The following is a 25,998-nucleotide window of genomic DNA, read 5'->3' as shown; positions in this document are numbered from 1 at the left end:
TGGAAGCAGGGGGTGCCACACAGATGTCCCCCAAGCCCTCTGGATCCCTGGCCGCTGCAGCAGTGCCCTGAGCCGATGGCCTCCATCACCTCCCTCGCACTGTCTGGGCTTCACCGCCGAGCTGCTGCTTGCAATGGAAACACCTAAGCAGTGTCTAGTCCTCCCTTGGGTTTGGCCTTCATCCTTGCCTCCTCCTCCTTCTGGTCCAGTATTTTTCCTCTCCAAATGCAGGAGCCAGCCGGACGCTTTCCTTGCATGACATCAGCTGCCTCAGGAGCCCGACTGCTCCCTGGGCAGGGGGTACCCACCACCACAGCCCCGGGGGCTACTCCATCTCTCAGGGGCTGCTTTCCCTTGGATAAATTAATTGGGGTGCTCCTATTTAGAGCTAACAGACCACTATGTCAAAGCCAGCCCCATCCTGGCCAGCAGCCCCCACTGGGGAAAGCATGGTTGTGGAGACCCTGTAATTGCTCTTTTCTATTAATAAATATTTTCCTCCTGTACAAGAGTGAAACACCATGGAGAAACTTCTCCAGCAAGGTCATAATAACAGGGCGTTATCCTGGTGGAAACACAACGCTGTCCCTTCAGCCACAGGAACGCTTACAGTGAGCCTCTTGCCTGCTCGGCTGTCCCCAGGAAAACCTCAGCCTGGGGACAGTCACCTCCAAAGGCATTCCAGCCACAGCTGCCACAAGCACTCGAGATGTCCCGAGCTGCAGACGGAGCTACGCCTCGGCTGGGGAGTTCTCCTACGTGGAGATCATGGAGCTCGCACTGAGCAAGGGGCAGGGGCAGTCCCCAAGGTCCCTGTGCCCACATTGTCCTCTGCTCGTGATGGGGAGATGAAACTAGAGAGCTCAGAGGGGCCAGAGGGACCCAGGATGATGGATGCACAGGTCAGAACTGAGAAGGAACCTCCACAGCCCCAGTATATTATTACATATTGCACGCAGTGCAGATTCGCCTATATTGCTTGGCAGCACGCGAGCAGAAAACAGGCCCCTGTCAAAACCCCAGAGATATTCAGAAACTGCTCCAAATATTACAGCTATAAATTCAGCTCATTTTTCTATGAGCTGCCAGGGTCTTTGACTCAATCCATCTCTCCCCAACCTCTGTGCCAGACCCCGACAGACACCCGTCCCTCTGCAGTTGCCTGGAGCAGCACAGACCCTGCCTGCCCCCGTCCTGGGCAGCATCCCACCCCACCGAGGTTCCATCCGCACTTTCCCAAACCCAGGTATCCTCAGCCGCCAGGGTCTGCCCTCACCCATCCTGCAGAGTTCCCCCCTCCCTCCAGACCCACATCGCAGCACTGCTGGGGCCGCTCAAACACAGGCAGGCTGCAGCAGCCGGTCCCCAACTCCTTCTGCCTCCCTTGCTCTCACCACAAAACCAAAACCCATCTGCTCTGCCCAGCATCCCTTCTCCCCTGCAAGCAAACGATCCGTTTTCTCATCTCAGTGTCTTTCAAGGAATAAAAATCCCACGGGAAATGGGTCTTTTCCCTCCCCAAGAAACACCTGGTGGGGGTTTCCCCCTTCCCTGAGCCAGGTTATTTCATTCTCGTGCTTGGCCATGTCCCACCACCCAGAGTGCCCAAGCAGGAGCAGGGGCTAATCCAGCCCCCTCCCCTCCCCTGCAGCAGGATGCACAGTGCTTGCAGGGAAGAGTTAACTCTTCCTTGCAGGCGCTGCACATGGATCAGCTCTCAAGTAGGGAAGCCTCGGAGGCAGCATCAGATTTCCAAAACCATTCCAGGAGTGGTCCTCCAAGGGCTGTATCCTCACACCCCTCTCCCCATAAACACTTTTCTTCCACTGTGGGGAAGAGCAGGGCTCCAATTAACCTGGTATCATCTCCAGGGTTGGTAGTGTTGGGAATCATCCAGAACATGGAATCATCATCCAGCCCTTCCCCTGACTTTGTCTGGCCACTCATTACCCAAATATTTGAGGCTCGGTTGTGCAAAGAGCTCATTGTGCAAAGGGATGGAGCAGAAATCTGTGCAGCCATTTGCAGGGGGAGGTGGGCACCTAACTTCAGCCTAGAGGGGGGGTTCAACATCTCCCATGTAGGAGAATGGGCAGCACCAGGAGCGTTGCCTTCAAGGTCTGGGACTCACTGCTCCCATTTCGGGGGCACGAGCCGGCAGCACCCCAGTAACAAAGGGGAAAAGTGGGAAGAAAAGTGCCTTTGCCTTGAAACGGGGCAGCAGCTTCAGGGGGACAGAGGTTGGCCAAGCCCCCCAAGCTCCCGCAGCACCCAGCGCGCATCACCCCGAGGAGCCCAGCACTGCAAAAACTATCAAGAGCAGGTAAAATCACATCCCTATAAACAGTCTCAATTTCCCATTAAGGACTTTACTGAAGGTAAAAATAGGAGTGAAATATTTTGATTGTACCGAAAAAAAAAAAAAAAAAGTAATGTTTCCTTCAACTGCAAGGGAGATTTTTCCAACAGTTCTGTTTTACTGGAAATGTCTTATTTTTGTTTTTATATTATTTTGGAGTGGAAAAAAAAGCAGAATATGGGGCCTTTCCAGTGAAACTGAAACCCCTGGCCCTGTCCAGCTCCACTCGCTACTCTCTTTTTAAAGAGAGATCAACCAAGGCTCAGAAATGGAAAAGGCAAGGCACCAGGAAAGGCATCTCATCAATGAAAGTTGTCTTGGTAAAAATCCCAGCCTGGTTTAAACAAACTCCAGATGCTCCGATACAGTCAGGATTATCAATCACAGCTCAGGTCAGGCTCCAGGTTTGTTTTGCTGGTGATGGTTTTGCTCCGAATCTGTTTCGGCGTGGAGCCGGTCCAGCCATTGCACAAGTTTCAAGATAAACTCTTCACAAACCATGATGAAAATTGGAAGCAAAGGAGATGAAAGGGAACAGCAAATAAATCAAGCTCCTCCCGTACTTTCCACCTAGGCAACTCCATCCTTTATCGCCCCAGCTCTCCCCAGTTGCTCCCAGCCCTTTCCAGCCATTCCCTGGCACAGCTCCACAGGCACAGCCTTCACATTGCCTCCTGCAGCAGTTTCCCCCCTTCGCTAGAATATCCTTCCCCTCTTCCCTTTCCCGTTTTTCCAGGTGATTTGGGGTGAGATGGAGCAGAAAGTTCCTGATGCTGGTGTCCCTCCAGCCCTGCCCTTCCCACTCTGGGAACTGGGGGCATCAGAGCCTGTGCCCATCAGCATCTCAGGCTCTGCCCCATCTTTTCAGGCCAGGTTAAGTGAGGGGGGAGGCAGTTCAGCCGCTCTCCAACCAAGTAGCTCTGCACAGCAGCAGCCTGGTTCCAATTATTCCCCCAGACTGGTACAAGAGGACAAACCCGAGCCTGTGAAGGTTTAACCCCTTCAAGGAAGAGGAGCAGGGGAGGACGGGGGCTCTCCAGAGGCTGCACACAAGCCCTCCATCTCCAGAAGGCCTGGCGATGTGGAAGGCAAAACTGGGGCTGGGATAAAACAAGGGGGTTCCTGGAGCTTTGCAGGGAGGATCTGGGAAGGCAGACCCCCTGCACAGCCTCTGGGTGACCCCCTGGGGCCACCCAACTCCAGGTAGCTCCCAGGGCTCTGGGGAGGCAGGTGAAGGGGCAAGCGAGGCACGTTTGCAGAATTTGGGAGCCGGCGCTGCAGTGGCTGGGAGGGATGGACCTCATCCCTTGCCCCTCCACCTCTCCAGTCCTGGGGTCCCCGTGCAAACCCACCACGTGCCCTGTAAAGCTGGGGTGGCACCTGGAGCCTTCCTCACCTCGAAGAGGATGGGGGCCACCTGGCAGCCCCTTGCCATGCCCCTGCACAGGCGAGAAGCCGGAGCAGCCACCTCCCTGCATTCCACCAGCGGTCTGCCAGCACAGCCCGACATCCAGGGGTTAAATCCCCAGGCTGGTGAGTCAGAAAATCTTTGATGCAGCCAGAAGGAGCTGAGTAATTTGTGTATCTGCAGAGGTCACATTGCCTCCTCTCTTTTTACGTCTGTTACTCACGCTGCTCCTTCCCACTCTCCCTCCACAGCCCGGACTCTCCTCTTTCTCCCTTTTCATCTCACCAGCTCTTTTTACTATTAATTATGGATATTAGAGGAGCCCCTGGCAGCCCCTGCCCATTCCCATCGAAGGCAGAGCTGCGGTCAGTGCCAGAGCCTCTGCTCCTTTCATCTCCCTCGCTCCTCCCGGGATATCCATCGCTCTGTGGTTGCAGCTCAGGCCCGCATGGCAGCATTTCTATAGGAGAAACCCTGCCACCAGCTCTGGAGCTTATTTTCCACAGTGTCACTTAACCCCCGAGCTACAAGCCGCCCCCAGGCTGAGAGGCACAGACTTTTGCACCTCTGGTTTCAAGCCCATCGCCTTGGCTGGGCACAGAGTCACACGCCTGGGGCTCTCCCACACTCCTACGAGCCAAGTGACAACCACCCACCACAGCAATTAACCACTGCAAAAATCAGAACCGAGCTATAGTTAACAAGGCGCATCTTAAAGCGCCTCATCTCTCCAGTAACAGTTTCAATAAACCCAGGTTGCTACAGAGCACCAGGGCAGCCAGAAAGACTTCCCTGCGTTTAATCAAATCACTTCATTAGGTTGTTTAATAAGCAAGGGAGCTCTGGGAACACCGGGGTTTCACTGCTCTCAAACAGCATTTGGAGAAGGAATGTATGGTAGAGCTATTAAGGTCCAATAAATCTGCCTTTAATCCTCTCACAGCATCCACCCTGTGTATGGCTTCCCTGGTCCCACCGCCCCGGCTGATGCTCGGACCGTTCCGCTTCCCTGGGAGCTGCTTAATGGGATGGAGACGGTCCAGGCACATCGTTTAGTGTACAGTTCCCCAGTCCCACCACCCCAGGTGATGCTCGGACCGTTCCGCTTCCCTGGGAGCTGCTTAATGGGATGGAGATGGTCCAGGCACATCGTTTAGTGTGCAGTTCCCCAGTCCCACCACCCCAGGTGATGCTCGGACCGCTCCGCTTCCCTCGGAGCTGCTTAATGGGATGGAGATGGTCCAGGCACATCATTTCACCATCCCCACCACCAGCACCTCACCAAGCAACAGCAGGGTCAGGAGGTTCTGCACATGAACCGGGGACTCTGCAGCACATGAGGGATCGGGGAGGAGGAGTGCTGAGCCCCGTGGGATGCGTAGGGCAGTGGAAAGGGTGATACATCATAAACCACAGGAGCATGTCCCGCACACCCAGGTATTTGGGCTTTTGCCCAGGGTGTCAGTGCAAGAGCAGGTCCCCCCTGCTATCCCCACCGCCAAGAGCCAGTTATTTTGCCGTATCATTTCACTGCACGACTATCACCCAGAGTCCCTGCCCCTCGTACTGCGGCACTGTGGGCCAGTTCCAGCAGTTTAGCAGGGGGACAGTGATGGACAGGCAGCAATCACACCCGAGGCACCAGCGAGGTGCCTCTGTGGTCCCAGGGCTGGGCTGGGAGCCCAGGGATGGCACACCACAGCTGAAGGGAGCACGTTCGACCCGGGGATTGCAATCCCAGCCGGCGCCCGTGGGATAAAGCAGATACAAGAGCACAAGGCTGTGGCCAGAGACCTGGGTCAGCTCGAGGGGCTCCTGCCAGCCACCGCTCACTGGTCTTACCGAGAGCTCAGCGCTTGCTAAGCCACAGGCATTGCCAGAAGCTTGGCTCAGGCGGGAGCTGAGCTGTTTGGACAGCCTGACTAGCAGGGATTAAACCTAACAAAGCCCCTCTGAGCCCCTTCCTAAAAAAAGGAGGGACACTTGAGCAGGCGCCTTCTGGATGCTTTTCCCAGCTCTGCTGCCCTGAAGAGCTCACAGCATCCATGACATGCTGCTGCCATTGCCCCGTCCCCTCCAGATGGATTTGCTTTGCATTTTCCAAATTGGACCTTTGTGTTTCCTGCAGATTTTTCTAACCTCTCTGTCCTCTCTGGTATTTGCAAATCCTCCCAGTTCTGCATCCTTAGAGGATTTTGTGCATGTGTTATTTCCTCCCTCATCCAGAGTGCTCCCAAAGCCCAGTAAACACAGCCGGTCCCCACAGACCACCACCAGACCTGCACTTTCAATCTTCTCTGACTCGCAGAGCCCTGAAAACCCTCAGATGAAGACACAAACATTTCCACAGCAAATTCAAGCCCATGAATCCCAAACATCTGCCTGGCACAGCTCAAAACCTCTGTGCAAGACACCAAAGCCCACCTGATGCAGTCCACCATGGGCCCAAGCCACCCCGTGGCTCCCAGCGGCCACTGTGGTGTGGAAGCGTGACCTTCACCGGTTCATTCCCCAGCACCTCCGTAGTTTCCCCAGGCTTGAAAACCAGCTGGAATTACTGGCTGAAGGTGCAGACTTTCATTCCTCCATCCAGAAGTAACTGAGCTACTGCTAGCAGCTCAGGGCATTTGATAACTCCCAGGCTAATGCAATCACTTGCACTCAGTAATTACAGCTGCTTCTCATCCCGCACCTGGGAAGACCCGAGAAATCGCTCGGAGGTCAGGTGTTCGCAGGCAATACCAGCTCCAGGTATCACTGTGCCTTTCCTTTGATGTGTCAGACCGCAGCCTGATGTGTCAGCAGCTCACATCCCTTTTCCCAGCCCCCTGCTACCCTCCCTCGCCCCCTTCCCCTCTCCCAGCATCGCGCCAGGTGATGGGAACCCCCATCCCCAGGGAGGGTTTGTTCCCACGGCCCTCAGCCTCCAAAGGAAACGTTGGGAAGCTGTCAAAGCAACACGCCTCAGCCTCATCTCGTTTCTTCCATTTCTTTTTTGCCTGCTCAAGGGACAGTCCCTGCAGTGGCCGTCTCAGACTGCAGCCTCTCCTGGAGGAGCCGGGCAGGATCTGGCTGGAGGCATCTGCCCTGTCCCGGTGTGCACCGTGGCTGGCGAGCTGCGGCCGCAGAGCCCTGCCAGGCCTTCCACCCCGACAAGCACCAACATTTCATAATAAATACAGAGCTCAGGGCTGGAAAATAAACGTCTTTCTGTTTCTTTCTGCCTGGGGAGTTCGGCTCTGATACTTTAAAATTGCGCATTTATTCTGATTGAAGCAGAAGCGGACAGAAGGCTGAGCCAAGCTGCCAGCACTGTAAAATCAGCTGTCAGGAGCCTTCCCAGAAGTTGCCATCCTCTGGCCATGCCCAAGATCATGTTTTCTGCGGAGGGACAGGCTGGAGCTGAGCCAGAGCAAAGCACAGGCAGCTCTGGAGGGCAGGGGGCCTGCCCTGAGGCACATCACCCACCCCCCCCACCCCCAACATCTTCTTGCTGCAACAGCATCGTCTGGAAGGACTGCCTTCTGTTTGCAAGGGTGGGTGCTAAATTGCAGCATGACTAAAAAACAATGACCCCCAAAACGGTGAAAATTCACAGCCCTCGGGGGTCTCTGCTGGAGCTGAGCTGCAGCCCATGAAGGACCAGCACGATGGGCACGGCTGCCCCCATGGAGGCATCCCCCTGGGGAATTCGGGCTCAGGGAAGGAGGCTGGGCTGGGATCCAGCGCCAGGCAGCTCAGCTCTGCCCCTCCAAAGCCTGGTGTGTTGCAACAGATCAACTGCACAAAGCTTTCACCCCTCGCCCAGAGACCTCTCCCGTGGGTGACACATCCCATGGTACCCATCAGAGCCATTGGCAACGGGTGCTGAGGACCCACCAACTCAGTGCACCCATGGAGCTGGTTCCCAGCAGGCCAGTCACATATCCTGGGCTGCAGACAACCCACCCAGGTCTGGTCCGGGATAAACAGCCAGTTCCCCGGACAACAGCCTGGGATGGCTCCAGCTCCGCTCCAGGCTCTCTCCCGGAGCCAGCGCTGCCCCACGCCACTGCTTCACGCCATTCGTCATGATGAGCAGCGTGTGTAATGGTGTAATGGCTCCGATTAAGAGAGCCGGAAAGCTCCAGAGAGCTGCGGCTCTGCTTTCCCAAATGTCAGGTGGAGGTGGAGCGGCAGAGGAAGTGTTTTCATCTCGAAGGCATCTGCGCCGCTGCTTCCAGCTGAGGCAGATGCTCTGGTAGCTGCTCCCGTAGCCTCTGAGGATGGAGGCTGCAGATGCGGGGGGACTGAGAGCTCCAGGCCCTTTCCTGCCACCCCCAGCATCTTCCCAACATGGCAAGGGGACAGGGAAGCCTGGAAAAGCGTCGCTAGTTCCTCCTTTTTGAGCCACCTCCAAACCTTGCCCGAAACAAGGAAGGTTCCTGGGAGGGAAGGGGAGGCACAGGGCAGCAAACGGAGCTGGCCCGGTGGGTGTCTGCAGCAGACGCTGTCCCTCAGCCCCCGGGGAGGGAATTCAGAATCTCTACCCTGAGCCGACCCCAGCGGCGGGGGCCGGGGGGCAGCGGGGGCCGGGGGGCAGCGGGAGGAGAGGGGAGAAGGTGGCTGCATCCTGCACAGCCTGTTTATTTTTGAGCGCAAACCGGAGCTTTGCTGGAGCTGGAGGAATTCATCTTGCTGAAAGAGCCTTGTTTTTCACGGAGGAAATGAGACAACGTGCTTTTAATAGGAAATAAAAACACATAAAATAAAGAGAAACTGAGACACAGGCCTGGAAAAAAGCGGAGCCATCCAGCTGCGTCTCGCCAGCAGCACGGCCCCTGCCAGCAACCCCAGCGGCTGCACTGGTGTGCACAGCATGGCCACAGCCACACCACGCTTGCACCCCCAGCCCCTCGCTCCCCTCACCCATCCCGGTGGGTGATGAGTGCATCCAACCAGCGCATCCTGCAGATCTCCATCATCTCCATGTGGAGCCACCTCCTGCCCTGCCCCTGTGCCCTCCTCCTGCACACGCAGGGTAGCAGGGGTTGCTTGGGGGGGCTCTGGGTGGATGGATGGATGGGTGGGTGGGTGGATGGATGGATGGATGGTTGGGTCCATGGAAGGGTGGGTAGATGGATGGATGGATGGTTGGGTCCATGGATGGGTGGGTAGATGGATGGGTGGATGGGTGGATAGTTGGGTGCAGGGATGCGTGGATAGATGGATGGGTAGATGGATGGCCATATCAATAGATCCAGCTGTTGTCCTCCAGGGAAATCATTGATGCTTCACAAGCAACATCCCTGACATTTGCAACAATGAACCGTTCAATAAAGCCCTGAAGGGTTGACCCTTGCAAACGTGCCACCAGGATTCAGTAGGTTTCGTGCAGGAAATTCACATTGATACAGCTCAGCAGTGAAAGTTGGGGGTGTTCAAGCCTGGCCAACCCACCAAACATGAGCAGGGGCAGTGTGCACGACAGAAACAATACACGGAAATAGTTATGAAAGGTGTGCCCAGCAAGGAGTGCAGGGAATGGACCGTGCAGCACCCGTGGCTCTGGGCAGGCTGGAAGCTAAGGACATCGGTGGGAGGCAGGTGAGGGCAGAGCCGCACTGCCGTGAGGCTTGCACAGAAGGAAAAGCCCTGATGATTTTCCAGCTGATGGGGGCACCCAGTGCCCTGAGTCATGCGCTCCAACGCTCCCAGGAGAGCTCAGCCAGCCACCCTGTCATGGGTGGGATTGCCCCAGCACCCTGCGGACAGACGGAGAGCCCCCCCAGCAGGTACAGCCTGCCTCCCAGAGGTGGGCAGCATGTGCTTCAGCAAACGCACAAGGAAAACCAGCCAAAGGTTGGGAAAGAGTTTTTCCAGCTGCATGTTTTACAGGGATTTGCGCCGGGATCAGAGACCACTCATGGCTCGTAACTCATTTGCATTGATTAAGTGAGGCAATTAAACAGCAAGGGAAGGGCTTGGTGGTGGGAGATGGTGGCAGTGCAAGGGAAGAGGCTGGGGAATAGCCCTGGAACCATCGCCAAGAGCAGTTCACAGCTTTACAGTCTCACAGTAAATATCGGATTAAATAGGAATGAAATGCACATCTGGAGGTGGCGCTGGGGAGCATCTGTCCTCCTCTGCCTGGGAGCCCGGGGCCTCATCCTGACAGCATCACGCTGCCCCACGTCCCTCGGACCTGCGCCAGAACTGTCCCACCTCGGCCAGCACGGGCAGCAGGACATCCCAGCCTGGTGGCTCCTTGGAGCATCCGCCAAGCCACAGCTGGGGCTGGCACCATCCTCTGCTCAGCAGCTGGGAATTGTCCCGGGGGCCCAAGATGGACCATCCTGAGCAGCAGCTTTACAGCCTGCATTTACAGCTCCTCTCCGAGCAGGCAGCCGGTGGCCAAGCAAACCACCAGCCACACGCGCCGGGTCAGAGCTGCCGAATTCAAGGCTGAGCGTTCCCCATCGCTCCGGCGTTGCTCACACACCCGCCCAGCTACTGCCCGGTTTCTTTCCATCAGACACCATCCTGACGTATGAAATCAAAACTCCTCCTTACGTTGCTGTTGGCTGTTGATGAAAATAGCCGTAGCTACGGATGCAAACAAGTGATGTTTCCATACGGAGCTGGCTCCAGCCTTGTCCTGGTTGTCTGCAGAGAGCCGCACCCAGGGCTCGAGCCATGCATGAAGGGCTGGGAAATTTGGTGGCCCTGACCTGGCATTTCTTAAAAACCTGGGGACAACGGTGCCTTGGGCTGTGCTGTCCCCATGCCTGGGTCCCTCTGGCTGCTTGCAGCCACCCCAGAGCTCCAGCAGCTCCCGGCAGCAGCACGGAGCCCGTATCAGAGAGTGGTTAAAGCCTTTGAAACCACTGCTCAGAGGCAACCTGCTGGGGATTTCTGAAGCTGCAGACACTTCAAGACAACCTCACTCGGAAACATCTAATTGGGAGGGCTGGGAGGGAGAGAGGAGGGAGCCCAGGGCATGTGTAGCCTGCAGGGAGCGGGGAGAAAAGCTGGGAAGGAGTTCGCAGCGCAGGGGCTTGGCCTCCTGATACGTGGATGCTCCCTTGAGCCATGCGGGCTGCAGCCGTGGGGCACAGCTGTAAATCCCCCAGGTTCATCTTTGCCAGCCAGGGAAAGGTTGGGAGAAGGAGGCAGGAAGAGAAACCTGGAAGGAGTTTTCAAATGACTCTTGCAGTCTTTTCCCCAACAAAAGCCCCTTCAGTCCCAGGGTGGCCAGCCCTGCGCGTGCAGCCAAGGGTAACATTTGTGCATGCGGAGCTATATGGAAACGTGTTTATTTTTCAGCACATTTACTGAAACGCGGGGGAGAGGCAGCGACCCAGGGGCCAGCTCCTCTGCTGGTGGGAGCAGGCAGAGCTTTCCCTGGGTCAGTGGGACCGGTGCCAGCTTACAGCTCCAAAACCCAGCCCGGAGCTCCTGCGTGATCCCGTCCTCTCCCCCACGACACCCGCACCCCTTCTCCCGCAGCGATGGCTGCGCACCAAGCGCTCCATCCGTTCACAGCCGCACCAAAGTCAGCCGGGAGCAGGGGCGGTGGGAGCATCCCTGGCGCCTCTGCCAATCTGCTGAAAAGCCCACGGTACATCCCCTCCCGGGGAGCACCAGGAGTGGGAAGACGAGTGGGGGTCCCCACCACACCCCCCCCCCCGGGGTCGTGTCCGCTAGAGGGAGAGCATGGCAGCTGGTTCCCATCTCCATCACCGCTCAGCACCCTGGCAGAGCCGTGGGGTGCCCCTGCAGCCCCCAGGAGCCGGGATCCCCCCGCATGCAACCCTCCATCTCCGGCCACGCATGCACTGCCCACCCAAGCCCTCCCACCCCCGTGGCCCCCGGTAGCCCCGTGCTGTGGGGCAGTGGGTGCTGTCCTGCTTGGGCTGCAGAGTGCTGGGCGGGATGCTGAGCTGGGGGTCTGCTGGAGGGGGCGGGAGGGCCCCCCCCATGCACCCGCCACGTGAGGCTGCAGCTGCTTCCTGGCGAAGGGTGTGTGTAATCACTACCAGACCTCGTTGCGCTCCTTGCTAATCAACCCCAGGCTGCTGCGGTTCTCCCTGCAGGACCCCCAGCCCATTGGCTCGGGGGGGCAGAGCTGTGGCAGCTGCTGCAGAAGCCCCCTCCATACCCCCAGCGCTTGCGAGGTTAAACAGGGAAGTGAGGGGAGCTGGGGGGGGGCGGGCAGCAGCAAAGCCTGGGAGCAAACAGCACGACCCCCCCTGGAGTCAGACTAACACTGCCCCTGGCACCATACATGGGGTCAAAGCTTTTGTTGAGTTTAAAACCAAATAAACACGTTCCCACCCCTCCCGTGCGGCAGCTCAGGGAAGGACCCCGCTGGGATCAAGGCCATCTTTGGGGCTGAGTCCCATTTAAATACCTGGGGGGGGGCTCCTGGAGGTTGCACCAGCAGTGACAGTGTTTGCTCATGGTTTGCTGTTAAACACACCTGAATGGAGACATTTACTTAGGATTTCACATTATTAACAGCCACAGCAGGAAAAGGTCGGGGAAAGAAAAAGCCGATGTTATTTCCCCAAGGAAATGCTTGGTGAGAGGATGCTGCCGGAGTTTCCTCCAGCACCTCCACAGTGAAGGGGAATTTTCTCCTTTAAAACACCCAGAGAAAGAAGCGTCCAAAAAAACTGCTGGAGGGAAACCCCCTCGAGGTGACCAGGATGCCAGTTGCTGGGACTGGGATGCCCCAGAGCCAACACCGGGTACCGCTGGCAGCCCAAACTGTGCAGAACCATTCATCACCAACCCTCAGGGGCGTTCCATGAGAGGATTAATTAAATTTTACACACAGAACTTAGCGCAGGGCTGGGTGTGATCATGCATTATTCATACGTTCAATAACACAGCTGATTTATTAATGAAAAGGTCAGACTCCCTGGAAGTGAAGGCTTGTTGTAAAATTGCTTTGAGCCGGGATGTTTCAGAGAAGCTGCTGGAGCACTGCCGGCATGGGGCTCGGGCTGGGACCGCGACGGCACGGTGAGAGCTGCCCTGTTCCTCACAGCCCATTAATCCCCACGGAAGCACGTTCCCACTCCAGCGCAGGCAGACAGCAGTGGAAATGTATATGCAGGAACCTGGAGGAGTATAGCAGCATCTATAGGGGTGGCTGCCCGGCTGTCTCCTCCCCGCAGCTGCTGCTTCAGCCATGGAGGACCTGGGGAGCCAAAGAGACCCAGAGCTTACACATCAGCATCTCGGTCTTGCAGGGAAAAGGGAGAAAAAGCCACAGGCAGCCAACCCCTCCCTCCAGCGCGGTGCGGGCCGGGAGGGAGCTGGCTGGCGGCAGGGAGAGCAGAGGCAGGAGCCATCTCCAAAAAAAAAAAAAAAAAAAAACAACCAGAAAGGAAGGAAATCCTTATAGCAGGAGCTGTTTCCCCTGGGATTACTCTTGGGGACTAATAGGCCACCTACCCCTCAGCCCCGTATTTAGCTTCAGGCACCCTGTTTCTTCTCCTCACCTCTCTTGAGGAGGGCAGCAAACGCGGTGTTTGGGGCTGAGCTGTGACCAGCCTGGCTCTTCCCAGGGAAATACAGGAACCAAGAACATCTCCAGCGTTTTCATGCCCCCGGTGCTGTCCTGTGTCCCTGACACGGTGCGGTGCTCACACGATGTGCTTGCATGTCATGGCCGAGAGGATGGGTGCCTGCAAACAGCAAAGGGGGCAGACGGTGGGAGTGCAGAGACACCCCCAAAACTGGGTCCGTGGCTCAGGCTCAGCCCTTCCCATCGCTGCTGAAGGCACCAGCTGCCCCCTTTCCCTGCACCCCCTGCACAGTCCGGCAGCAGCTGGGGCCAGCTGTCGGGCTCAGCTCAGCAGCAGTTTCCTTCTGTCTTTGAAGGCAGAGACAAAACCGAGCCCCAGAGCCAGGGAGAGGTCCCGGGGCTCCCAGACACAATGTGCTCCATTGTGCAATGGCAAAGGGAAGGATGAAGAGGAAAAAAGGGGGGAGAAAAACACCCCGGGGGCTCGGGGGGCCGTGCAGGTAGGGACGCAGCCAAGGTGCAAGCCCTAAGCCCTAAGGAGTGGAGAGGGTCAGAGGCGAGCAGGGAAATTGCTGGAACCAGTTTGGGGGGGGACGGGGCTTTTCCAGATGCCTCTGCTCGGTGGGCTGAGGCTGGGAGGAGGCCAGGAGCACTGGACAGGCATTTGCCACGGGTTCCTGCTTGTTTCTGCAGAGCTGAGCATGGGGGCATCTCGCACACACCCGGAGCCTCCGCAGGGGAGAGGTGCTGGGTCCAGTAACCAGCTTTTCCCAGGGCAAACAGGCGCCCCGAGGGCAGGAGGAGAAGCCACTGGTGCCTCCGCTGGGGACGATGGAGTGGAGGCAGCTGGCAGCCGTCCCTGCTGCGATCAGCCCTCACACACTGTCCTCAGAGACGGCCAGCGGAAAAACGAAGGAAAACAAAGCAAGAATTTATCAAACCACATGTAGCGCGGCCGGGGCACATCTCATCCAGCCCTCCCGCTGCCGGCACCTCCGAGGAGGGGAACGCAGCAGGGCACGGGAGCAGAGGTCTGCCAGCCCCTGACATGAGCACAGGGGGTTCGTGCCAGCTCCGGGCAGTGACACATCCCGCTGGGATAACCCGGGTGAGAGCCTGCGGCAGGGACACGGGTGCCCCAGCTGTGGGGACAGCCCCAGCTGGGTGCAGGAGGGGTCGAATCTCAGGCTGGGGTGGCTCAGCAGCTGCACCATCACACTTCTCAGCCTGCTCCTGTCCCCGAGGAGCTGCCAGACTCCCTTGTCTGCCTTCACTCTCTCTTCTCGACTTGCAGAGATGCAGCGATGGAGACCTGGTGTCTGCCAGGCTGGACGCAGAGCTCCCCCATGCCCTGCACACCGGTGGCCCGCGCACAGCTCTGCCCATGGCAACACTCACCCCCAGCCCCCCAGAAGTCACCCCACTGCTTCTGGGGGTGCTGGGGGCAGCTCAGCCCCAGCAGATACCTGCCTGCACCAGGCACTTGCCCACAGACAGGAGCGGGTGTTGTTTTCTCCCTGCCAGCAGCCAGAACGCTCGCCGAGATTTCCAAGCATCCGTATTCAGGGCTGTCGGGAAGAAGCCGCTTTGATCATTGCTAATTATTGCTCACGGGCTGACAGCACCCGCATGAGCTCTGCAGCACCCAGCCCACCCCCAACTCTGCCGCATCTGCCCACGGACCCCTGGCAGCCCCTCGCCACCTTGGCCCCTGCCTGTCCCACTCCATGGGGCCGTAGCACCATGCCCAGATTATCCACATCCCAGCGCCCACCCTCTGGGGCAGAGGTGACCAGGGATGTGCCCCAGCACCCAGGGCATGGAGAGAGAGGCATTGCCACCCCAAACCCAAGGGGATGGTCCTCTCCCTCCAACACCACCTCCTTCTAAATGCTCTTTTTATTTCCATAAATTGCAAAGGTGCTGCCAGGACCCCAAGTTTCCCCCAAACAACTCAATTCAGCTGAACAGCAAGTGAAAGCAGTGAACGCCCACGCCCTGCTTCTTGCTCCTGTTTATCTCCAAAGCTTTTTTTTTGCTTTTTTGCTTTTTTTTTCTTTTATAAAAAAGAAAGCCATGCCTGCCCTTAATCTGGAGGAGTGTTTGCAGCTCGGCAGAAGGCTCGGAGCGCGGTGATGGGAGCCAGGGCAGGGGAGGGCAGGGGCTCGCTGCAGTGACCCCTGGCAGGGCGCAGCTCTGCTCTGGGAGAAGCGATGCCAGGGCAAAGAGGCTTTGAGCAGCAGGACAACTTGATTTGTTTGCTAGCGCAGGAAGCCAGGTGGCAGGAGCAGGCAGGAACGCTAATGGGTTTCCCAGGCAGCTGATGTTTCGCTTTTCTTTTTTTTCTTTCTTTTTTTTTTCTTCTTTTTTTTTTTTTTTCATATTTCAGATGCTTTAGAGAGAAAAACAGCCCGCGCACCATTTGGACAGGGAGCTCAGTGCCATGACCTTCCCAGAGCTGGGGGTACCTGGGAATCTGGAGGGACCCACGAGGCACTGGGGAAGGGCTGAGCGTGCCATGGGATGGCCAGGCTGGGGGGCTCATCACAGGGCTGTGAGGATGCACCTGGCTGCAGAGGGCACAGAGGGACAGGATCAGGCCCTGCCTTCCCCCCCTGCCCACCAGCTCTGCCACCCCCACCCCAGGACTGGCTGCATTTCACTAACGGGAGTAGATTTGGGAGGCTGTGTATTTTAAGAGCATCAGCATCATTTAATAGTGATGATAGACGTGTGGTTTTAAAGGCACCCTGGGACGGGGATATTCACCCTGCTCCGCTCCGATGGTCCCTGCTGAGCCAGGAGGGACCCCCAGCAGCTTGATTCTGTGTGCCAGGATCCCCTCCCTGTTCGCTGCCTGGTGCAGCTCAGACTGCTGGTTATAATTTATTAATCTCTACACAGGTTTATATTTGGCTCCCAGTGTGTCTGCAAATCTGTTTGCGGAGAGGTTTGGGTACCAAGCACGCCTTGGGGGAGGAACCCTCCAAGCTGCAGAGGAGAGGCTTGGGGCTGGGGAACGGGTTGGGGACAGGTTTGGGGACAGGCAGAGATGGGACCCTTGGGCTCAGCGCTCTGCAAGAGGGCTCTAAAGCTCCCTGCTTGTAGGAAACATGACATGAGATTTTCCCCATCCAGGAGCCTCAGTCAATGGGCTGGAATGAACCTGTTCCCTCCTGCTGTTTGTTCAGGAGAGCTGGGAAGCTTCGGAGAGGAGCCAAGCGTTCAAAGGGCCTTTGAAAATGTGAATTGAAGGCTCTGAGCAAGGAATCGCTGCATTTTTCGCCTTTTGCTCCTTGGACAGCTGCAGCCAGTGCCTGGCAGCCTTCAGAGCTACCTTGATGCCATGGTGGGGACAGAAGGGGAGAGGCAGCTTGGTCCCGACGGGACACCTTGCTCAGCCACAAAGCACAGAGCAATCACCACCAGCAAATGTCCTGGGGCTTCCCATGCCCCTGTCCCCTCCTAAGATCCAGCAAGGTGCAGAGAGCTGCTGCCACGTCCCAATGGAGCTTCTCCGTCCCGTGGTGGTGAGCACAGGGGCTCTGGGTTTGGACATCCATCACCCTGGGGGGCAGGGGCAGGTCCTGTGCCAGGCTGATGCAGATCAGGGTACAGCAGTCCCACAGATGGGGCTGGGAAGATGTCAGAATCCTGCCGGGTTTGGTCCCGACACCACGTGATAGCCACAAGCAGAACTGAATGATGCCCACGCAGCCGTGGGCAAACATCTGCGTCAAAAGCCTGGGCACAGTCAATAAATCACAGCAGCAGAAGAGCCTGTGACACCTGATGGGACTTGGTGATCTTTGCAGCTGGCAGCTCCCTCGCTGGCCTCCCGAGTGGATTTGCACTTGGCTAATTTTGCGTGAACTGGTCTCCTGGCTCCCCTGCAAAACCCAGAGGCTCTCAAATGTATTTCACTGCGGGCTTGTAACCAGCCTCCGTTAGCCGTGGAGATGTTAGCAGTGTAAAGCACACATCCAGGGACAGGCGAGGGAGCGACGGGATGAGGAAACGCTTCATAGTTTCCAGCTCTGTTCCAAATTAAGCACTTAACCTTTTTAAACACATTTTACAGTGGTTGTAATAAGCTCTGACCCTCTTTGTGCTGAGACATCTTCTCCCAGCACAGCCCAGGGTACCAGCCACGCTGCGAGGGGGGAGGCACTGGAGCCCGTGGATGGAGATTTCAGAAATCCAGCATCTTGAGCTTGCAGGGAGGGTGATGAGAGCACACACACTGAGACACTGGGTATCCAGAGCCACGTCTGTGGGACTGGGAGCTGTGGAATAGGCTGCAGGGACATTCCTGGGTGTGGGATGCTTGAGTCCACCCCATAATAACCCGCAGGCCCTGAGAGACCGGGGAGCTATTACATGAGACTCCAGAGCCCCAAAGGCAGCCTGTAATTACAGTGGGATGGGGCAAAGGCTTCCCCAGCCAAACCAGTATTTCCCAGTGCCGGCAGCCGTGCCAAGCCAGCAGTTGGGGTGGGTAAGGGGCAGTTTGGGGTCTGCTTTCCTCCTCTGTCCCCCACCGCCACCTCCCCAGGAGACCTGGAAGCCACTGCCGGACCACGATGGGATGGACAAGCGAGGACGGGGGCTGCAGGGCTGCTCTGCCCAGTGCAAAGGCAGGTGGCACTTGGGGGTGGCACTGGGTACACGTAGTGTGCCCAGGACAGGGGACAGAGCAGCAGCGAGGGGGCATGGATGGGGGCCGGCAACTGGCAACCCCCTTATTTTTGGTGCAGGGATTTTTTTGGAGCCCCATGGCACGGAGCAGCTGGGGCTGGGGCATGGGATGCGAGCGAGGGGGGCTGCAGCCGGCCACCGATTTCACGACGCTGGGTATCCCACGGGAGGAAGAGGAGGGGAACGGGCGGCGGGCGAGGATTCCCAGCCGAGGGCTGCCTGTCATCCCCTTTCTCGCCAGGGAGAGCCTGGGCTGAGCCCTTGCAGCTGGCTGCAGGCAAAGCAAGCGTTGAAGCACCTCCCGTGGAAATTGGGTGACCCCGGGAGCCCCGGGAGCATCGGACGGCGCTGACACACGGGAGCCGCGGCGTGAGCATCGCCCCAACAGCCTGCGCCCCACTCAGGGGTTCCAGCAGAGCCCCCGGGGCTCGCTCAGCAGTCCCGCCGTCTCCAAGTGACCAACTCCCTCCGGATTGCCTCAAATCTCGATTCAAGAATGTTGTTTGGGCTGAAGAATGTATCGCTAAAAAAGAAAAAAGGGAAAAGGGAGGCCGGGGCGAGAAGGGAGGTGGAGGGAGGGTTCACCCTGCCCTTCCGCACTGACCTTTGTGTATTCGGGGGGGGGGGGGGGGCTCCAGCCGCTCTGTGCAGATGTTTGCCAGATGTTGAGCACCTTCCCCCCACCCAGCTGAGCCCATCACCCCTGTTCCCCCCTACCCTGCTGCCTGCACCCCCTAAGGACCCCACCTGCCTGCCTGCTCGTCTTGCAGCCACCCTCAGAAATCAGGTGGGGGCTTCTAGGGGAGTTTGTTCTCGGCAGAGCCCTTTGAAAAGGAGCAGCACAGCCCTGGTGGGGGCATCCAAGATAATAACGGCTCTGAAAGTCACAGAGCTGCTCCTGCAAGCCGAGGAGAGCCCCAGGCACCCTGCAGACACCAGCACTCCCACTTTGGGGTGCAGCCAGAGGAAGGAGAGGGCTCTGGGCACGGCACAGCGGGATGGAGCCATGCAGAGGCACCTGGAGAAGGGCCCTCGCTGCCAGTGCCCACACGAGGAGTTTCTCTGCGTTTCACAAAGGCTGGAAGGAGCCAGGGCTAGTGAGGAAGAGGAGATTTAGGTCGCAAACATCCAGAAAGACGGTGCAAACCTGGGAGCCGCGGACCTCCGGGCACTGGCTCCAGAGCCTTTCTGCTCAGGTGTTTGTAGTCTGAGCCTTGTCAGGAGGCCTGATGCAAAGAAGGGGCTCTGGATCACGGCTTCATGGGTCACTCCACCACGCAGGCTCTGCCCCACACATTTCCACACACACCCCTGCCTGAGCAAGGCTGGAGCTGCCAAGGGACAAGGTCTCCTTGGCTCCTACTTGGACTCTTGTCACTGGAGTCCCTTAAAAGAGCAGCTGGGACCTTCACCCTTCAGGGATCTGCCTTTAAAGCCAAGGTCTAGGAGGGGACCTGAAGGACTTTCCAGGCAGCCAGGGCAGGGCATGGTGAGGTTGCTACACAAGCAGCCCTGTCTTCAAGCACCCTGAGCCCAGCGGGGCTGGTAACCCCCTCCCAGGACAGGGAGGGCCATGGAAATTAAAGAAAATAGCATGAGTGGGAGGACAGAGCAGCCAACAGCTCCAGCAGAGCTGAAACTTCTTGGAAATGTAGAAGAGGCAGAAATAACATTTCCATGAGTAAAAAGGGAAGCTGCTCTAGAAGTAGCCACGCTTATGACAGCCACTGGTTTTGGATGCCCACGGTAGGTTTAATAGTTCTCCCTTCATCCAGGCAGAACGAGCTTTAGCCTTAGCAGGAGCATCAGAGAGTTTTGTTTCTTCGTTATGCTGTGCAGCGTTTGGTCCCCCTGCCAAAAGCATCCTGATAAACCCGTGTCCATCCCCGGAGAAGACAACACTCCCGGCTCCAAGCGCAGGATTTGCAAATTAAAGGCAAACTCGGGCCAGATTCAGTGGTTTCAAATACAAAGCTCGAGAGTATTTGATCAAAACAACTGGAACAAACCCAACCAAAATAGACACTGTTCACATCAGTTTGATTTAGAAAACCAAAGCAAACCAATACAGGCATCTGTCTGGCCCTGATGAGACGCAGACTGTGACCACTGGAATAACTGCTCCGGATGAGATTATGCAGCGATAGGGACAATTGGCTTCGAGCAAACAGGACAGCATGTTCCCAGCTCCTGTCACCAGTTCAGGGCTTTCTCTGAACCGTCAGCAATAGGGAAGAGGTGTTTATAGGAGGAGACAGTGAAAAAGTTTAATGGAAGTCACTTGGGAGAGAGAGAGGAGCTGGTTTGCACTGAGGTCTTAGCAACACACCAGGCACATGGACCACACCAGAGAGCCCCACTTGCAGCTTGGGAGGTGCCAGACACGTGGAGCATGGGATTTCGGGGTTGGATGGAGAAAAAGAGACATATGCGGTTCTTTAGACAGTAAAGTTTCACTTCCCTGAGATAGTCCGAACCAGCTCATCCCAGGATGAGATTAAACAGAAAGTCCCGGTGGCTGTGGGCAACACGCGAACTGAGCTTAAGCACGTTGTTATTTTCTGGTTTAGGCTGGGAAAGGGGGATGTGGCCATGGGGATTGACGCCACGGGAGCCAGCTCATGTGGGGAGGGGTCCTCAGCATCTCCTGGGGGACCCCCAACCCCGGCACCCCCAGCAGGGCCTGACCCCAGCAGGCACTGGGGGACAGCCTCCCCCAAAGGGACCATGTCCTGGGTCATGAATATTTTTAATTTCCAGAGGATGGAGAGGCCACACTCCTTATCTAACCTAGCTGGGGACAATTTGCTTTTCCAGAGAAACATCCAAGCCCTGTGAAAGCCTCCGAGCTGCTGGCCACCAGGACACCTCGAGCTGCCAGAGATGTGACGTTGGTTGACACCATCCAAGCGCCGAGCAGCAGATGTTACTGGCTGCCACTACCCTCCCCACCATTTTCCCCTGGAACGGAGCTCCCTGGCAGTGGGAACAGATCCCTCCAAGCAGGGTCATTCTCAGCATCAGCTCAGAGCCTCGAACCACCTCCCTGCCTGAGGTGAGAGCCCTTCTCCAGCCGCCCCGCGCCACTGCAAGCTGCCGTGGCAATGCTCGATGGGGAAGAAAAGATGCTACCAGCCACATGGGAGACCCCCACCCCACTTTACCAGGGTTTTACCTCCTTTTGGACAGCACTACCCACCCCCCCGTCCTCTTTTCCCACTCGAAGGCAAGGCTTTCTCTGAATCCTCTCCTTGCAGATCCCGGCCCCGTGCTGTGGTGCAACGCGCTGTGCTTTCCAGGCACACTCTTCCTTCCCAACTAAACCGCCTTTCTGGCAAAGTCCCCACTGTACAGCGTGTCCCTCGCAACCCCGGCCACCAACCGCCCCGCACATTCCTCCTCCTTACAAACAGGACCTTCGGAGCAGAGCGATAAGGATCTTTGCAAGGCTCCCCAGGGGAAGAGGATGTTTTGGCTGGGAAATTTCAATGAAAAGCAAGGAGAAAGAGAGCCTGGAGGGAGTCTGGCACCTGCTGAGCTTCACTAAGTAATTCCAGGCTCCTAGGAGGACCTGGGCGTGTTGCTGGAGCCGGGCATGGGGATGCTGATGGGCGGTCAGGGCTCCTCCTTTCCTTGCGGGAGGAAATGCTTCGACAGCCCTGGAAGAGCTGTCTCCAAAGTTAAAATGCAGAGAAAGCCAGGATGGGGACCAGGGGGGCCGTGACAGCACCCACCGCTCCTTTGCTTTGCAGGGCCCCCCAGGGCAAGGCTGGCACCGGGAGGCGATGAGCCTTGTGACAGGGAGAGCTGCGAGCTCTCGTGTCTCTGCACAAGCACGGTCACCCTCACCACACGCACCCCTGCCCCATCCCCTCGCACCCACCCGTGGGGTATGGGGACACCCCTCATCCCAGGCGGGTGGGCACAGCCTGCAGAAATGCCAGCTTGGCATCTCTCTCTCCTGCCAAGCTGAAGACAAATTCCTGCTGTCACAGTGGCCCTTTGGTAGGCAATGTATTTACCTTGGATGCTGAAGCCTTATCGTTCATGGAAATGTTTATCCTAAATATTTAATAGCAGGACTGCATAAACTGAGGCTTCCTGGGGAAGAAGCCCAGGCTGTAGTTGGAGCAAGCACTAATGTCTCTTCTCCTAGTATTGCAAAAGTTAAAAGATAATTTCTTGCTTCTCCCTAAAAATCACATCCTCAGCGCCTCAAAATTAGATATTTTTTAATCTGGCCGGAGGCCTCCTCATCGCTTCCTGATGAGAAACACAGGAGACCTAACAACACCCCTTTTAAAAACAACATCCCTGATTCCACTAACTCGTTAAACAGAAAGAGCCTGAAAAGTGCCAACACTCCTATGAGAAAAGACGGGAGAGAGAGAGAGAGAGAGAGACAGAGAGAGAGAGGGAGGAAAGAAAAAGCAGGTTATTTATAACGCCAGGCAGCATTAGGGTCTCTTCAGTCTCTCCTGCAAACTGGCTGCTGCTGGGAGGTCACTCCCCAAAAAACCTGCCGAGCCCGTGACCTGCAAGCACAATATTTGATCTGGGATCTGGGGCGGGCACCAGCCTTTGCAAATTGGGAGACACACTCACATGCTGCTTGACGCACGGGAGATCCCAGAGAAGAGCAGCGAGGCTTTGGAAAGGAGGCTTTTAGCTTGGTAAGTCCGTCTCTATATTTATTATGATTTTTTTTTTTTTTTTTTTAAGCCTGATTTCCATACCCCTGCCTCGGCGGGCGGGCGGCTGCCACGCAAAGCACATGCCAGCGACACGGGTGGCACAGCTTGAAAGCCAGCGCTCCCAAGCCACGGCGGTGGGGAAGCCCTCTCCTGCGACCCACAGCTCTCGCCCCTCTGGCAGCTCCTTGCCCCCTGGGCTGGGAGCTGGACACCTACAACCATCGACACCCAGGTGCAGGCAGTGCTGCCTCCCTGCCCATCCCAGCTCTGCCCGTCCCGTCTGACGGGATGCAGGGAAGCCGGTTTCATGCCTGGCACAGCAGCAACGGGCCAAGCCCATGGATGGCCACAGACCATCCCCTTTGGAGAAGTCCCTTTCTCCAAAACCTGCTCCCTCCTGGAGTGAGGGGCTGGCCCCACTATCCCAGCAGCCTCTGGCACGGGAGCATGGGTACCAGGAGATGACACGGATCTCGTGGCCGGCACGCTCAGCTCAGATCCCACCCCAAAATCAGGGCTGAAGCCCACCGGGGAGGGGACAAGCAACCTTCAAAAGAAGCGGTGGGCAGCGGTGTCTCCTGAGGACAGACTCCGGGGTTACCAGTACGTTGAAGGGGACCACTAGGAAAAGTGGAGGGACCCCACGGGTCGGTCCTGCCCTGCAGAGAGGGGCCCCCTGGGAGGGGGCTGCCAAGCAGCCCTGCACGGGTGGAGAAGCCTCTGCGCAGAGCAGGGCGGCTCTGGTATTTCAGCAGGCAGAGAGCCCTGGAGCAGAATGGAGGAGGAGAAGAAACTCCTCTGTGACTGCCAAGCTCCCCCATTGCACACAGCATCCCGGAGGACCACATCTGATCTGCCCTCGGCCACTCGAGCGCACGGAGGGGGAAGGAAGGAGAGCAGGAGAAAGCCAGGGAGCCATGCCTGCCCGCCGCCACCTCAATCCCTCTTTTCTTCCAAGCACGAGCAGCCTGCCAGTTTGCCTCGGTGGCAGGGCGGCCGCCGGCTGGGAGCAGACTGTGCCCTCTTTGTCTGCCAGGCGAGACATCCCCTCCTCGCTGTGGGGTGGGGACGTGGTGGGGTTCCATTGGGACACCCCACGGCCACCCCCTGGCACGGTGAGGAGGGACAGTGGCCCATGCCCGAGCATCACCCGCAGCACGGCTGCCGGCGCGGAGCTGGCAGGGATGCGCCAGCAGCTCCGCGCTCCCAGACACGCGTACAGGAGCCAGCAGGCAGGAGCGACTCCTCTCCCCCTCCGAACAGCCCGTGTATTTCCTGGAGGCATTTCAAGCTGCTCCGTGTGCTCATTTTGCCCCGAGATGAGGCGTCAGGATGAACTGCCCGAGCTGGAGTCCTCCAGTGCCAGCGCCGCGGTGTGCCGGCACGCTGCCCTGGGCATGGCATGGGGCAGCGGTGAAGTCCACGTCAAGCCAAGGGGCTCGGGGACAGGCCTGCCTTGCTCCGAGCCCTCAGCCCTGCTCTCCTCCTGGCTGTCAGCCCTCGGCAGGCTGGATGTCATAAGCAGGGTCCAAGCACCAGGTGACGGCTCCCTCTCTCCCTGGTCACACTGGCCTCGAGGGGCCAGTGGATGTTGCCCCTTTTCACGTCGGAGCTGAGCTCAGGGAAATCGAAGCTTGAAAGTGATTTCATTTAAAAAAATAAGCCAGAATGTGTTTACCAGGATTTACATCAGTCCTAAGCAGCACGAGCATCCTGCGTTTCTGTGGGGGAAGGGAGAGCTGGATGAAACCCACAGCGTATCATGTAGCCAGCGAGTGTAGCATAAATATAGCTCCATTGAAACATGCCTTGAGCTCCATCAACCTGTTCCCACAGCCATGGCTCCCTGCTTGGCCAGAGATGTCCGTGTCCCTTCTCTTCCCTCTGTGCAGGGCCGGCGCAGGCACATCCCAGGCACCCTGGAGCAGAGCTGCGTGCCCTGACACAAATTCAGACCATGCATCCCATATCTCCATCCTCTACACAGTTGTAAGAGAAATACCCATAAGTAAAGATTTTGCAAGCAGATATCCGCTGGGATGGAGGTTTCTAGCAGGCCTGAGGTGGAAAGGGGACTGATCAGCTACCTGCAGGCAGGGGACATGTGTTCAGCCACAATTTTTCGGGTAGGATTCACCCAGGTCCCCTGGTTCTCCAGCTCTGCTGCCAAGTGCCACCAACCCCACGCAGGGCTGCTGCCACATCCACGCCCGCCAGGTGCCCAGGCCACGGGGTGCAGCTCGCCTGCCTCCAGCTCTTCCATCAGGCCTGACTCTGCTGATGGTTTCCTCCCCATTTCTCCCCCACCCAGGTCCCTCCAGCATCGGCACCATGCGTTGGGCCACCGTCCTGATCATCGCTGGGCTCTGCGGAGCCTCGCTGGGCCAGTACAATGAAGAAGAAGACATGGCTTGGTTACAATACTACATACGGCAGTCCCGTATGTCCTCCTACAACTACATGCCCTACTACGAGGATGACAACACCCCTTACGTGTACTCTTACCTCCCAGCCCCAGACACAGAGGCAGAGCCCGGCCCTGAACCTCAGCAAGCCCTTTCCTGGCAGTGTCCCCAGGAGTGTGATTGCCCCCCTAACTTCTCATCAGCCATGTACTGTGACACCCGTAACCTGAGGTACCTGCCCTTCGTGCCTTCCCGCATGAAATACGTCTACTTCCAGAACAACCAGATCACCGCCATCCAAGAGGGAGCTTTCGACAACGCCACGGAGCTGGAATGGCTCGCGCTGCACAACAACCAGATCAACAGTGAGAAGATGGGCAAGAGGGTCTTTGCCAAACTCAAAAACCTGGAGAGGTTGTACATGAACAACAACAACCTAACCAAGATGCCCAGCCCCTTGCCCCGGTCCCTGAGAGAGCTCCACTTGTCTTACAACCAGATCTCCAGGGTCCCCTCCAACGCTCTGGAGGGTCTGGAGAACCTCACAGCCTTGTACCTCAGCCACAACTACATTTTTGAGATGGGAGCATCCCTCAAAGGACTCAAGTCCTTGATCCTTGCTGATCTGAGCTACAACCACCTCAGGAAAGTCCCCGATGGGCTCCCAATGGCTTTGGAACAGCTCTACCTAGAGTACAACTACATCAACACCATCCCTGATGACTATTTCAAGGTCTCTCCCAAGCTGCTCTATGTACGGATGTCCCACAACAGCCTAACGAATCAAGGTCTCTCTACCAACACTTTCAACAGCAGCAGCATCCTCGAGCTGGACCTCTCTTACAACAGGCTCCAGAAGATCCCCCGGGTCAGCACCAACCTCGAGAACCTCTACCTTCAAGGGAACCAAATCAACG

At 57.3% G+C, this 25,998-nt stretch overlaps 1 protein-coding gene across 2 annotated transcripts in view; it reads left to right on the top strand.

Annotated features, from left to right (window-relative positions):
• The window catches only part of FMOD (fibromodulin), a 39,813-nt gene that overhangs the window by 7,448 nt on the left and 6,367 nt on the right, over window positions 1-25,998 (top strand). The window contains exons 1-2 of one of the 2 annotated variants that reach the window (XM_080367755.1): window positions 1-22,655; window positions 24,988-25,998. The exon at window positions 1-22,655 is cut by the window's left edge and continues 7,448 nt beyond it. In XM_080367755.1, the coding sequence (XP_080223881.1) occupies window positions 25,008-25,998 (991 nt within the window). In that variant the 5' untranslated portion in view covers window positions 1-22,655; window positions 24,988-25,007. The other variant, XM_080367754.1, reaches the window with a different exon arrangement.

Source organism: Falco punctatus (genome assembly GCF_963210335.1).
Source record: "Falco punctatus genome assembly, chromosome: 17".
In the NCBI taxonomy this organism is placed as follows: Eukaryota; Metazoa; Chordata; class Aves; order Falconiformes; family Falconidae; genus Falco; species Falco punctatus.
Note: the sequence above shows the minus strand (reverse complement) of the source record. Positions and strands in the feature narration are given on the sequence as shown.